The following is a 15892-nucleotide window of genomic DNA, read 5'->3' on the forward strand; positions in this document are numbered from 1 at the left end:
TCCCTTAGAAATACAGAGTTGTTGACTGACAAATGCTAGCAGTCAGTGAAACGCCACAACAAACAAGAACTAGACCAAGTCTTGCATCTTTGCCCCACTTTAACATCTCTTTCTTCATCCACACTGAGGGCTCCTGTGACACCCACCGCCCATGAGAATCACATTCATAGATGAAGTATCATGTAATTACTAAGTCAAACTTGCAGGAATGTTCCTGTCTGAATATGTCTGAGCAAAGACAGCAGTGGGCACTCTGGCTGTGTGGCGACATGTAGGATGTGTAAGCAAAGGCAGTCGGGCTCAGGCCACGTACCTTCAAAGTGATGAAGGAAGCGTGTGAATGCTTGCTTTTCTGTTCCCTACTTCTAGTGAGGAATGTAAAAACTTAGCATCAAGACCATAGACTACAAATTTTACTTGCCCAAATGCATGCATTACTTCGTAAGTACTTTTAAGGTACTCACTGCTTGTCATTACTAGCTGACAAAAGCACACTCTGGTTCTTACTGTCAAATGCAAAGACAATTTTGAATTGTTAAGCAAACACAAAGCATGAATTATTAATCATTTATAATTTTCTTAATCTCAAAAGAACATTAAGAAATAAGATAATTGGTTATAAGTTATCTGAAAACAGAAATGTATTCCATAATGTGCATAGCCAATTATTTTTAAAAATTTGTGATTACAAACATTTTAATGGCAGAGTAATAAAACCCAAAGATAATCCTTTTTTATATATGTGTGAGTATATATTTCTGAATATGTACATATATGTATGTGCTTGTGGAGGCCAGATGTCAGTCTTGGGTGTTGTTCCTCAGGAACCACCCACCTTCTTTGTTTGAGACAGGGTTTTCCTATTGGAAATTGGGCTCACCAATTAGGCTGTGTTGGCTACACAGTGAGTCCAGGGATCTGCTCACTTCCAAGTTCAAACTCAGGTCCCAAGGCTGATACGACAAGTACTTTTCTGACTGGTCTCTTTCCTAAGCCCCTGCGATAGTTTTTAATGGATAAACAATATAGTAGTGTTGTCTGTGGGGATGTTTTGGGGATAGCATCTCACATTGCAACCTAGAATTAACCTTCAATCCATGGCAATCTTCCTGCTTCAGCCTCCCAAGTGCTGAGATTACAAATGTGAGACCCTGATCCAGCAATGTTTGTAATATCTTGGCAACTTAGTGGACATTCTAAAAATGTTTCTGCTGCTAACATGTTACCTTTTGTATTTTAAGTTGCCTCGGTATTGCTAGTTTTCTAAGGCAAGGCAAATTAGATTATGTATGAAGCATACATATTAACAACATACACAGCCACTTTTTCTGAAACAAGGTTTTAATATGTATGTACCAGGTTTTTTCTTTTTGGGCCACCAACCAGCTCCCAAATGATGACACAGAGACTATGTAGTTTTGAATGTTTAGTCTAGTTTAGGCACATTTCTAGCTAGCTCTTTTAACTTAAATTTACCTGTTTCTCTTTATCTGCCTTTTGCCTTGGGGCTAATTATCTTTCTTTCTTCTGTACATTTTACTTTCACTACCTCTGGCTGGCTGGCGTCTGTCTGGCTTTTTGTCCTGGGTGTCTCCCACCTCGAAAAGGCAGGATATAAGTGAACAGATATCAGAGTTAGCAAACAGTTGGTTTACTATATAGTAAAAAAACCTTTTGGCAAGAATACTGAAGAAAATAATATATATATATTATGTAAGTTGTCCGTGAATCTGCAGAGAATTGGAAAGCCACAATCAGTATATCTGCCTTGATGGTACACGCTTTTAATTGGAATGCAGAAGCAGACCTGGTCTACAGAGTGAGTTCTAGGACAACTGGTGCTACACAGAAAAGCTCTGTCTTGGACTGGGGAACAGGGACCAAAATATGGTGTGCAGGAATAAAAGTATGCTTGTTGCTAATGGCAGAGCTCATAATCATATCCGATGTAATTTCTGACACTACAACAGTCATGCTTTTCTATCTTCTCACTTTCTGCTTGTTTACTTGTTTTGTTGTTGTTTTTAGTTTTTATTTTTGTTCCATACAAATTTTATGTATGTATACATACAGTTCCAGGACAGGCTCCAAAACCACAGAGAAACCTTGTCTCGAAAAAAAAAAAAAAAAAAAAAAAAAACCATACAAACATGATAATACAGCAAAGAAACTTGAAGATCAAAAATCAATAAACATTTATCACCCAGAAAGGACTTCGGACTTTAAATTTGAGAACCATTGATAAGAAGAACTTTGATGCAACTGTAAAAGAATATCTTTGGAATCATTTAGTGAGAAAACGATTGCTGTTAGGCTCTGCACACCCGTGATACAAGTAGATACAGTAGATGTCCAAGTTATAATTTTTGATGATATAGAGACATGTATAGATGCTGCTTGCTTTTTAACAGAGTATTTATTTTCTCCTTATACCATACAGTTCCGTCTTTTCCCATTGTCTTTCATTCAGACCCCTTCATTATTTAAAGTTCCATGCAGAGCCACTATAGTTGCTTCACTAATGACTTCTGCACTTGTGTACTCCTCATAGTTCTTTATCTTACAGAATGCTTAGTAGGACGGTGAAAGGAAAAGCTAATGGTTAGTAATAAAAATGTTAGTTTGCAGCTAGTTTGAAATGCTTTATCGCTTTCTATGTATTTTGGCAATGATTCAGATAATTCAAGGATGGTTGGTTTCTTTGTAAACAATAGCTAAAGTGTTTCTTGCCTGGGTCTTTGTAAAGTGTGTTCAGGAGTTGCAGTATAACTCTGTGTTACAGTTTTTCTTGAATAATGTGTGTGTGATACTATTACGAAAATGAAACAACAAATGACTTTACATTTTTTTGCTTTTTACCAGCTTTCCACTCTTTGTGGACATAATTAAAAATAGGTACAGGTTGGGTTGACAGTTTTTAACCTGGTATAAGGCTTTTCTTAACTATTTTTAAGTTAAAATTTACACTTCTGGCCTCCATTCACAATAAATATGTGAGTCTCTGTGGTTTTTGTTGTTGTTGTTGTTGTTGTTTTAAGTCTACAAATGGCTTCTTAATTAAAGGGGCTGGAGAGATGACTCAGTGATTAAGAAACTGGTAGCTCAAAGCCTGTAACTTCAGTCCCAGAGGACCTGACACCCTCTTCTGGCCTCTGTGGAAAACAGGCATGCACATGGTGCACAAACATACATGCAGGCTACACATCTATACATATAACAATAATAGTATTTTTTACTAGTATACATTGTATTTTAGTCCTTTCTGTGACAGTTTTAACCTTTCCTGTATTTAATTTTGCACATCAGCATATATGAAACTCCTTTGTAGTATATTCTCAAGAGTGCAAGTGAAATAAATTAGCTTCTTTGATCTGAATGTTAAAACCAGTTTTGACCTGAAAACTAAGCTTATACATTGTTCTTAGCTGACAAATATTCTCTACTAAATTCTGTTACACAAAGCAGCAAAAAGAATTCTACTTTAATTTTATGAAGTTCACATCAAAGTACTAAGTGGCATCTTTCATTTTTGATGTATTTCTCAATTTATTTTGTAGCTTCTTCTCAGCCTATTGATAACCATGTTAGCCCATCCTCCTACTTGGGCCAGACACCAGCGTCACCAGCCAGATACTCACCCATTTCTAAAGCAGTGCTTGGAGATGATGAGATTACTAGGTAAGGCACTTAATATTCATCTTCTTACAACTGTTAAGTACCATTTTGATTAGCCACAATAGAGAGCCATACTTTTTAGGGCTAATAAGTAATTTCTGCTCCTTTCTAAAATACTGCTTTTTACCGTCTTAAGGCGAGGTACGTTTCATTAAAACTAGCTTCAGTAGTTTGGTATGCTAGTAAACAGCTGGTATTCTAGCCCTGAAAAGGCTGAAGCAAGAAGATTGTGGGTTCAGTCAAGGCTGGGTTACAGATCAAAACTCTGCTTCTCTTTTTGGTTTGGTTTGGTTTTTATTAGAAGAAAGAGATTAGCTTAGATAAAACTAAACTAAGACGTCCATCCTTTAAGCTAACTTTGTTTTTTTCTAATATATGTTACAGAATATTATAGTAAGCAATTTGTGTTCAGAAATGAACAAGTGATGACTATATTGCTTGGTATATATTGTCGATACTCTGATACCAAATTGGCTTTCATCTAATAGTAGTAACTGCACAAAGTTTATTTCTAGGAAGTTCTATAAGATTCTGATGAAATAGAAATATTTTAACTCCTTGTTAAAATATCTTACGCATTGAAGTCATGAGACATTGTGTATTTTTACAAGTACTTTATATTAACTGCTGCATTTAGCATCATGTATGTCCTCAGTAATATCTTAGTTTTTATTACTTTCATCATTGTAATCATTGTTTACTTTGAACCTTTGTGTTTGTTTGAATTGTTACTTTCTCTGTAGACTTCCAACAGTAGACTTAGTTCTTAAACTCTTTATCTCTGGATATATAGTATATAAAATAGATACATAAATCAAGCATTTATTGATAAAATAATTTATTTTAAAACAAGAGTAAATCTTTTTAAAAAATTGAAGACCAAATTTTCTTTTTTTTTTTTTTGTTTTGTTTCGTTTTTTGTTTTTCGAGACAAGGTTTCTGTCAACAAAAAGAAAAAGAAACTGGGTTCAGAGCTAGAGAGACAGCTCAGTTCTTAAAAGGATTTGCTTCTGTTGCAAAGGATCTAGGCTCGCCTCAGTACCCACATGGTGACTTGCAACCACCTGTCTCTCTAGTTCTAGGAGTTCTGATGCCGCCTCTGGCCTCTGTGAGCACCAAACGCATGACATGTACTTCCATACTTTTGTGCAAGAATTCATATGTATAAAAGGAAAATAATAAGTCTTTAAAAAGAAAAGTCTCTAGTATAGAAGTGTTTTTCTTGTTTCTGAGTTAAGTGTTGGAAACATTTAGCCGGGCTAGTAATGACAATTAATAGAAAGAATAGAATTCTTGTTTTTTAAATGAGTAGTCAGTGCTTATTGTTTATAAGCATTACTTCTCAACTGATCTGTTTTTGTTATTTGCTAATAGTGCCTATTTCTAGAAGGAAAACTGATGATTAATATAGCTTTCATATATTTAAAATTTTAGTCATTTTCACAGTGTATATTTCAGGCACATTATATTCAGTGTACCACTATTACCACTAGCCATTTCCAAAACCATTTTCATCATCACAGATGAATCCTCAAGCTCTTGATAACTTGAGTCTACTTTCAGTCTTATGAATTTGATTCTTGGGTATTCATGTAAGCAGAACCAAGCAGTATGTCTAGTTTCCAAGGTTCACTTATGGGTTAGTATATATCAGCTCTTCATCTTTCTAAGTAATAGCGTGTGTGTGTGCGCGCGCGCTTGTGTGCACCCATGCCTCTTCACACTTTCAAACCACAGTTTATTCATTCATCCATTGGTTACCACTTAACTTTGTTCCCAGCTTTTGATTACTGTAAACAATTCTATGAAAACACTGACATTCACATGTCTGTTCAATGCTTGCTGTGAGCCATCTATTTGGGAATAGATAGGGGTGGAGTTCTGAGACTATATGTAACTTGTTTGTGTGTTAGCTTTGTGAGCAAATAAAATACTTCACATCACTGCCAGTTGCTTTGGAGAGTCCCAGAAGTATCCTGTGGTTTAATTTACATTGTTTAATGACAGTTCCTGTTGGACTGCAATTCGTGGATTATATTTACATTTATAATTTTTTTTCCTCCAGAAAACAATTATTCTATTAATTTACAATTCACACATTTGAATTCATGCCCTGCATCCTGAATCCACTGTCTACCATGGTGAAACTCACGTGCCCCTCGTCCTGCTCTACCTCCCTTTAATGTCCATATTTTCTCCCATATAGAGGTATATATACAGATGTATGTACTAGACATTTTTCTTTGATATGAAAAATAACTTTGTAAACACCATAAATATGTAGAAAGTACTATTTCAATTTTTGAGTTGGCCAGTATGTAAGAAGATTGATAAAACACTATGTCACCTTAAAGTAATAGTTAACTCTCACAGCTATTATAACCAATTGTTTTCTTTTATGTTTTAGAAAAAGTATATTAAAATTTTTAGATGCATGCCAATATACTGTATTCTTCTTAAGAGTAATGTCTGTCAAGTGGAATTCTGTATTTCATCAAATTTAAAAGGATCTGCTGCTCGCACTTTCTTGATCTTACTGTAAGAGAGATGTGAATGATTTTCGCATAACTCTAACTGCCAGCAGTTGTGAAAATTATCCATGGTGAGATACAATCCAGAGAGTTTTGATGTGTAGAAAAAAAGTAAATGCATCCATCATAAAATTCATTTTGTAAAGTAATAAACAGGGCCGGGCATAGTAATGCAAGCCTTTAATTACAAGCACTTGGGAGGCAGAAGCAGACAAATCTCTGAGTTCAAAGCCAAATAAGAACTACATAGTGAGCCCTTCTCTGAAAAAAAGTGATGAACACTCAGAATACAAAAAAATCTTCTGTATTTTGGATAATAAAATTCAGGAAGGCTGCTCTTGTTTGGAGATGGACTTTGCCTGTGATGCCTGGTGGTCTCAGATCCTCACACGTTAGCCTTGCAAGCAGCTAGGACCACTGGTGCATACAGTCTTGCCCAGTTGTTAAAGAGGCTTAATTACTTCATCTAAAAAATTTGGAGATGGGTGTTTTCCAGGTTGGCAGGGCAACCCATAATGCCCATGAGGTCTCTGATTTCACCTCCAAATATCTTCATTATGTTTGTTTGATGGCCAGGTAGGTCATATGAGAATGGAGGGCAGGAATGTGTTCTGTTAAGGTCTTTCTCTGTCAGAGGTCAGAAGGGTTGAGCCCTCTCCTTAGCAAAAGGGAATAGTTTGTAATGACTAGTTGAATGTTGCATGGCTTTGCGACTAAAAGAAGGGCGAAAGAGATAGCTGCTCTGTTTACCTGAGAAATAATGGCCTTGATGACTTCTCAGACAACAGTGCACACAAACTCTCTTGATAGACTATATATACTACTTTCTATTACCTTTAATACTATTTTATTCTTTGAATATTCATAAAATGTTTTGATCAAATTCACTACTTCCCAACTCTTCCCAAATCCATATATTATTTCTTGCTTTCATATTATTTTATTTTTTATTATTATCCTGGTTTTGTTTGCTTGAGTTTTACCACTGGGATTTTGTTTTGTTTTTTGCTTTTATATAAAATTAGATTTTATTTTTTTTCTTTTATTTCTCTTTTCCTTGTAATTTTGAGAAAATTTTCTTTTCAAGACAGGGTTTCTCTGTAGCTTTGTAGATCAGGCCAGTCTTGAACTCACAGAGATCCACCTGCCTCTGCCTCCTGAGTGCTGAGCTTGAAGGCTTGCGCCACTACCACCTGACTTTTAAGAAATCTTTTATATAACATTTGGGTTTTGATTTGGGCTTTGTTTTGTTTTTTTTCCTTTTAGCTTTGTGTGTTGTTAGGTATTAGTAGCACATGCCTATAATCTTCATACTCAGGAGACTGGGCAGAATTGCTATGAATTTGAGACCAGATAGTTGAAGGTCAGCCAGGGCTCCATAGAAGAATCTCCTCCCCTCACAGGAGTCATCAGTAGGATGCTCTTCTGCGAAGAATGTTCAAGTTTACATAAAATCTCTAAGGTATTTAATTTTTTCCTTAACTTTTAGAGAACCTAGAAAAGTTGTTCTTCATCGTGGCTCAACAGGACTTGGTTTCAACATTGTGGGAGGTGAAGATGGAGAAGGAATATTTATCTCCTTCATCCTGGCTGGAGGACCTGCTGATCTCAGTGGAGAACTCAGAAAAGGAGATCGTATTATATCGGTAAGATCTGATAATTAGATGTTTTATTTTCTTTGCTGTGAGCTGTTAATCATTAAAAAATAAATTTTAAAAATAATTTAAAAGTATACTTTTGATACGCATTGTGGAGTTCAGTCTTATTTGGTGTTTTTGGGTTTTTTTTTTTAATCCAAGCTGACATTTTCTGTATCTAACAGTGTTTATTGTTTTTTTTTATCTCTCTTTTTTTTTTATTGAGAAAAAAAAATTTCTGCCTCCTCCCAGCCTAACAGTGTTTATTGTTATATAATGATTACCATTATTTGTGGCACTTGGGCTGAACCTAGGGCCTCAGATCCACATACCTGCCCCACCACTGAACTACATCCCCAGGTAGAATAACAGTAGTTAATTAGTAATTCTAGTCTCATATCTTTGCTTTTTTTTACCCTATAATGTTTGATTTTTTTTTAACTTTTCCTTCAGTACTGATTTTTTAAATATATTTTATTCACCTACATTTCTCATAATTTCACTGAATATAGAACGCTCAACATTTTTTTTTCTTTTTCAGCACTTTTTTAAATTATTGGGTATGAGTGGTGTTGAGCACGCCTGCTGTAGGTAGTCTTCTTAAGTCAGCTTTCTTCCTCTATGGACTCAGGATATCAAATTCAGGTTAACAAGCTTGCATGGCAAGTGCTTTTACCTGTTTTGCCATCTCACATCCCCTATATCAGTTTTGGAAGTTCCTCGGTCAGTATCTCTTCAGAATACCCATGTCTTTGTTAGACTGTGTGATACTCTTACACAGGTGATGATAGAGTCTGTCTTTCCTCATGTTCTTCTTTTCCTGTCTTTATGTTTCAGCTTAGAAACTTGATTTGACTTATTTTCAAGTTTCCTATTTTTCTTTAGCTAATTTTACTATACTGCTAAGTTTTTCAAATAAAATCTAGTAATTTTTTCGTAGCAATTCAATTTGTTCATTTTTGGTAATTTTTATGCCTTTGCTCAAAGTCTGCAAACTCATCATCAACATCATCTGTCTCTACAGCTGTTAGCATTTTTATCATAATAATAATCATTTTTAGTAACAGGTTCTCATTAAAACCCTAGTTGGCCTTCTGTTTTCTATAGTGTCGTCTAGCATGGCCAGCAACTCATGGATACCCTTTGCCTTCCTAAGTACTGAGATTACAGGCATGTGTCTCCACCCTCACCTAACTTCTCTCTGTCTTGATAAGTTACATTTTCTTCCATCTTTGCTTGTCTTATAATCTAAACTATCATGAGACATTTTGGATAAAATAATAAATGAAATAGGACACACAAGGTGAAAGACACTTGCTATTAAGCCTGATGACCTGAGTTCAGTTTCTGGGCCCACAAGGTGGAAAGAGAGAACTAGCTGTAGCAAGTTGTGCTCTGACCTTCCCTCCCCCCTCCTCTCTCTTATTAGCAGGCAGGGGTGGGCATGCAAACTGTGGGTGGGAACCAAAGGGATCGCTCCTCCTGTCCCCCTCTCTTGTTCTCCCTTTCTCAATAATTTAATATCCAGAATTGTTTAAAGTATGAAGTAAATCCTATATGTTATTATTCTGTAAGAGAGTAATTTGTATGTCAGGGATTAATTCTAGGACTAGGGAGTGCTTCGTATCTTAGGCTGCCAGAATCAAGTTGTATGAACATAATCTGTAGTTGTACTGTATTTTGTTATAGCTTCAGTTTAATTTAGTAGGAGTTTTTGCTGGGTTGTTTTGTTTTGCTGGCTTTTGTTTGGTTTTTAAGAGTAGGATCAAGTAAGCATTTTCTGAGCACTGAAAATTCTCATGTTTTACAGCTGAACTGACACCATCCCAAATTTTATAACTCAACTGCCCACTTCTTGGAGTGCTGTAGTTCTTTGTGTTCTCTGAACGTACCGTTTTTTCTCTACCTCGGGAATATTTGTTTCCCATTCTATCTTCTGTCTGCCCTGATTTGGAGGGCTTTCTTTCACCTGTCTTGGCACACTTTTTTCCCTGAGCAACTGAAAGTAAAGAGTTCCTGTTAATTTTCAACACCGTGAAGCTTCTTCAGTGTCAGTTTTTAGTATTTTAACTGCTTTAAATATTATTATAAGCTAAATTTAGTAGGCTTCTGTCTTAGTTTGGTTTTTTATTGTTGTGAAGAAACACCATAACCATGACAACTCTTATAAGGAAGACATTTAATTGAGAAGGCTCGCTTAACAGTTTTAGAGGTTTAGTCCATTATCATCATGGCAGGGAGCATGATGGAGTGCAGACAGATGTGGTGCTGGCTACATCTTGGCTTGCAGGCAACAGGAAGTCGACTGAGACACTGGACGATAACCTGGATACAGGAAACCTCAAAGCCTGCTCCCATATAGACACATACTTCCTCCAACAAGGCCATACCTACTAATAGTGCCACTCCCTATGAGGTAATGCGGGCCAGTTGCATTCAAACTACCACAGCTACTGTCTTATATTTGGGAATACCCTCTACAATTCAGGGATGCTTAGATCCTTCTTAATGCTTATGTTTCAGTGCCCAAACATTTATCTGAATACTCAGTCAAGATCCATGGTAATAAGGTTGACAGGTTGGGCATAGACTTGCCTTGGGACTTCCTAGAAATTTTATGTTTCCCCAATCTACAAGAAACCATAAGATGCTGAGTAAAGTTTTCTTTAGTGGTGTCTTCCTATTTCCATCTATTCCTCCTCCCTCACTACTGTCAAGGATGAGAACGACCATTGGTGTCCTCTTGTCACTTTTGGACACTTTAATTTTTTGTCTTTTATTACATTTACTTTTTGTTTTCTTGGCGGGGGAGGGTGCAAGGGCAGAGAGACGTTATGGAGACACAGGGAGATGAGTAGAATTGGGGTACGTGATATGAAATTCACAAAGAATCAAATTGGGGCTAGATAAAGAATACATATGTTCTTTAAGTAGTTTCATGAGTGCATATAATTGTCAGATGCCTCCATCTTAATTAGTCATAGGGGCTTTTGTTTTATTTTATCTTACATTTGTGAAGAGATACAGTAGTTTGGTCTTTTTAAAAATAAGTTATAGTGTGATAAGGACAAATTGGTGTTAAGCTAGTTGGGAAAATAAAATTAGCTTAGGACCTTCACTCCACACCTTCAGTCAAAGTACATTTTCAGTTGGCATAGGCTTTGGTGTGAAAAACTCAGAGCAAAAATAGAGAATTTTAAGTTGCCCATGTGAGACCAGCTTATGTGGGTCACTGACATACTATGTTGCCAAAATGTTTTGGGGCAGCAGCACAGCCCAACAGCACAGTCCAGACCACTCCAGAGAGTGCAAGACTCACCTGAATCAGCACTGTTTGGCAATATACATCAGTGACATTGACATGTAAATGCTTAGAGTCCTCTCTGAGGAAATGCCATGAAAATAAAATAGAAAGATATTTAGGAGCAAGAGGAAAATGTGCAAAAAGATCTTCAAAATTGAACACAGCCTAAAAACTCCAGGACAAACGTTTAAGTACATCATTAGATAAAAATCAAAAGCAGAAATAATAAGAAAATACACTTTAAAACAAAAATGGTTACTAAAATATATACACACACACAGAGAAAGAGAGATTTGGTACATATATCACTTTCCATAAATTTGGGAAAGATATAAACCAAAAATTTTAAGAGATCTATAGCAAGGAAAGACAGACACTAAATCACTAATCAAAGGCTTGGATTATAATTTTGTGGTGGAGCATGTATTTGACATTCACAAAGTCATAGATTTGATTCTAGTACCAATATAAATATATTTTTATAGTATGTGGATTATATATGTGGAGCTTAAAGAGAAATCAAAGGCACCAATGTAGGCAGTTTCTCTGAGAAACTTTAAAAAAAAAATAAGAAATTCCAGCAAATCAGAAGAAATGTAACTTTTTCCTAACTCAGTCTATGAGGCTGGACTTAGACAGAACAAGAAAGCTACGTTTGTGAATATAGATGTTAGGACCCTCCACAAAATAATAGAGTGGATCTAGAAACATACAGTCATGCATTGTAGCCAAGAGGACTTTATCCAAGAAATGCATGGTTGGTTCTACAGAGGAAAACCAGTTAGATTTTTTTTAATATTCTAATTCTCTTTTATATTAATTTATTTATTAAGCATACAATATTCTAATTCTCTTATATTTAAATATTTATTTATTATGTATATAATATTCTGTCTGTGGGTATGTCTGAAGGCCAGAAGAGGTTGCCACACCCCATTACAGATGGTTGTGAGCCACCAGGTGGTTGCTGGGACTCGAACTCAGGACCTTCAGAAGAGCAGGCGATGCTTTTAACTGCTGAGCCATCTCCCCAGTTCGGAAAACCAGTTAGAAATCATCCTGATACCGTATTATTAGCTGGGTAGCCAGCCTTCTGAAATCCTTTTATGTTTGACTTACTTCTCTTACTGATAAAGTATTTTTAGTGAATCAAATTGTTTAAAATAATCATGTATTTTTTTTACTGTACATTGTATTTAAATAATAAAGGTACTGCAACTAATCTGTACCTATCCACATAACAGACCATTGATTTCTTACATTAGTATTTGATTTTCTTTATAGGTAAACAGTGTTGACCTCAGAGCTGCGAGTCATGAACAAGCAGCAGCAGCATTAAAAAATGCAGGCCAGGCTGTCACTATCGTTGCACAATATCGACCTGAAGGTAATACAGTCCTTGTTACCTATAACTATTGTACATTTTAGTTATTTCCATTATTTTAATTTTAAGTTCTTCCTCTTGGCAATGTTTACGTTTTTTAACTTTTTTTCCCTTTTTTGAGACAGGCTTTCATGTAGCCTTGGCTGTTATTGAACTCAGTGTAACTAAGGATAACCTTGAACTGCTCCTCCTGCCTTCCTACCTCCCAGATACTAGAATTATGGTTGAATGTCACCATGCCTGTTTTTATACTATGCTGAGGATCAAGACACAGGCTTTATTCATGTAGGCAAGCACCTGCCATTTGAGCTACATTCCCAGCCCTTAATAATGTTTCATTTATAACCTTAACTCTTTTATGTTTGTTTTAACTTGCTAATCCAGTATTTGTCCCGTCTAAACCAACTTATTTTCCAGGCCAGAAGTATTTTTTCATTAAGATTGAGGACACTTCCTCTGCCAACTGCTTTGTGATTGAACCATTATTTGGATTAATTTTCAAGTTTCTTTTTAATTTGACTTCCAACTTAACACATTTTAATATTGTTTTTACTAATTCATTGATTTGAAAGATTAATAAAGACCGTAAGTAAAAATAGTAATGCTGCCAAAGAAAATAAAGTTACTCAGTGTTTTCTTTTAAGTTACATTATAATTATTAACCAAGTTTATGATATTTTTCTAGTATTTAAAATAGAATAATGGAGTTTATGGTACACTTTGTTTCTAGATAATAAAGCATCATGAAATAATTTGACTAGATTCCTAAGGGAAAAAAGTAATAATGGAAAATTTGAGGTAATACTATAGTAAACATGTGTAAAATTCTAGTAGGCATCAACGTTAGTGGTTAACTAGTAAAACCTCAGGGAATTGACCAGTTTGAACACCCAGAAGAATACACAGTAGCATACTTGTTGATGTTCATAAACAACATGATGAGGAAGGAAAAAATGATGTGGCTGAAGAAACTACATTAAATAATTTATAATTTAGGCATTAAATAGTCTATAATTTAGCATCTAGAAGAAATATAATTACCGGATGTTATTATATTTACTTTTATTTTCCTAGTGCAGCAAAATTGAACTCAAGAGTAATATATAGTTTTAAAGTTAGCTAACCTGAGCATTCATATGAAGGTGTTAATAAACAGCAGAAAGTAGCGGCAAAACTCATCAACAGATAACATATGATGTGAAGTTTAACCTCAGCTTCCATAGCAGTTTATGCATTCGCCTTGAAAGAAAACTACAGAGTAGAAGAACCATGGTAGAGATTAATAAAGCTAAAAAAAAAAAAAAAAACAGACATTGCATAAATTCAGTGAGGAAAACAGTATAAAAGTAAACAAAATAAAACAAAGATAGAGAAAAGCTGAAAATATTCAATGGCAATGTTTTCAAAAGAAAATAAATGTGTCTATGTAACATTCATAGTTGGCAGTTTGTACTTGTTCGTTTATGTATTGTGTGTGTGACAATAGTAATAAAAGGAAGCCGTTGGTTAGGGAGTGAAAGGATGTTAGAGGGGGTAGAGGGAGGAAAAGGAAGGCAGAAGTGATGTATTTATATTTTGATTTAATTTTTTATTTAAAAAATCCTTTAGAAAGTAAATGTTTGAAATTTCAATTTAATACATTCATAAGAACTTTCTGCTAACAGGAAGGATTGTTACAGTGGAACAGAACACATAAAGTCTTGATTTTTTTTTTTTAATGCCCATTGACTTTTACCTAAGTCTAGCACATACCCCATATTGAATAGATGCACTTGCCGCTCATAGTGTTTCTCCATAGAGAAACCTGAAAATTGAGCTCAGAATACGCACGTTTTGGAGCCAAGAGCGTAAGAAGTGCTATCGTTGTCCATTGAGCATAACCCACCAGAAGGACTTCCTGTCAGGTTACATCCTGGTGTGAGTAGTCAGCACAGCCAGGAAAATAGTGGCTCCTGAAGGAGCAGATGCTTGGTTATGTACAGAAACTTCATAAAGTGAGCACACATGGTTCGCCAGTATTTATTACCCATGATTTTTACGAGTTACACAGAAAGGAAAGAGCTAAATATTAACTCTGTAATGTTGGGTTAGAATTAAAAAATTTGGTATGAGCTCAGTTTTCAGGTTATGTAAATATAAATAACAAATATAACCATAAACATCTTTATATGCATATACAAATATCCATATTCGTTATACATAATACCACTGAGGGTCCTGGCCCAGTCACACCGTAGTAGCAATGAGCATGCATAGTCCCTAGGTTTTGCCTTCTAGTGAGGAATACCTCATTAAAATCTGAGGCTGTTTGGACAGATGGCTGGCTCCCAGACTCAGGCAGGGAAGATGCTGTGTTATTTTGTGATATCTTGTGCCAAAAAGTAAAAGACTCAAGCAATGATGAGTCCCAAATCCCAAATCCAACTTGGAACAAGACACACTGGCCAAATTAACAGTTTCTGCTTCAAATTAGTGATATGATACTAAGTGTAAACTACTAAGTTAGGATATCGTGAGTCTTTACTACTGTTAGTTGCTTGATAGGCTAGTAAGATTGCTGAGCAAGTAAAGGCACTGTGACCAAGCCTGATGACCTGAGTTCAGTCTCAAATCCACACAGTAGAGTGATGGAGGAAGGTCATTGGCCAATAAAGAAACTGCTTGGCCCTGTGGGTGGAGTAAACAGAACAAAATGCTGGGAGGAAGAGGAAGTGAGGTCAGAGACTCCACAGCTCTCTCGGGAGCAGACGCCTGAGAGAGAGGCGCCATGCCCCGCTCCCGGGATGAAGCTCCGACCCAGGATGGACTAGGCTAGAATCTTCCCGGTAAGACCGGTGCTCACAGATTATTAGAGATGGGTTGATCGGGATGTGAGAATTAGCCTGTAAGGGCTAGGGCTAAAGGGCCAAGCAGTGATTAAAAGAATACAGTGTTGCCGGGCGGTGGTGGCGCACGCCTTTAATCCCAGCACTCGGGAGGCAGAGGCAGGCGGATCTCTGTGAGTTCGAGACCAGCCTGGTCTACAAGAGCTAGTTTCAGGACAGGCTCCAAAACCACAGAGAAACCCTGTCTCGAAAAACCAAAAAAAAAAAAAAAAGTGTCTGTGTAATTATTTCGGGGCATAAGCTAGCCGGGCAGGCGGCTGGGGTGTTGGGGACGCAGCCCGGCCGCCGCCCTTACTACTTCAAATGGCGCCCAGCGTGGGGCTCGAACCCACGACCCTGAGATTAAGAGTCTCATGCTCTACCGACTGAGCTATCTCTCCAGCCCCTACTACACCTTGAACTCACAGAGATCTGTTTGCCTCTGCCTTCTAGGCACTGGGATTAAAGGCGTGTGCTACCACACACAACAACTCTCT

General features: G+C 36.4%; 1 protein-coding gene across 21 annotated transcripts in view; it reads left to right on the top strand.

Moving 5' to 3' along the window:
- The window catches only part of Dlg1 (discs large MAGUK scaffold protein 1), a 190771-nt gene that overhangs the window by 126910 nt on the left and 47969 nt on the right, over positions 1 to 15892 (top strand). For all 21 annotated transcript variants that reach the window (XM_041673109.1, XM_041673111.1, XM_041673112.1 and 18 more), the window contains 3 exons: positions 3558 to 3678; positions 7696 to 7852; positions 12432 to 12534. In XM_041673109.1, coding sequence (XP_041529043.1) covers positions 3558 to 3678; positions 7696 to 7852; positions 12432 to 12534 — 381 coding nt within the window. The remainder of the gene's footprint in view (positions 1 to 3557; positions 3679 to 7695; positions 7853 to 12431; positions 12535 to 15892) is intronic.

Source organism: Microtus oregoni, unplaced genomic scaffold (genome assembly GCF_018167655.1).
Source record: "Microtus oregoni isolate MIOR12 unplaced genomic scaffold, Mior012 000023F_ref0000262, whole genome shotgun sequence".
NCBI lineage: Eukaryota > Metazoa > Chordata > Mammalia > Rodentia > Cricetidae > Microtus > Microtus oregoni.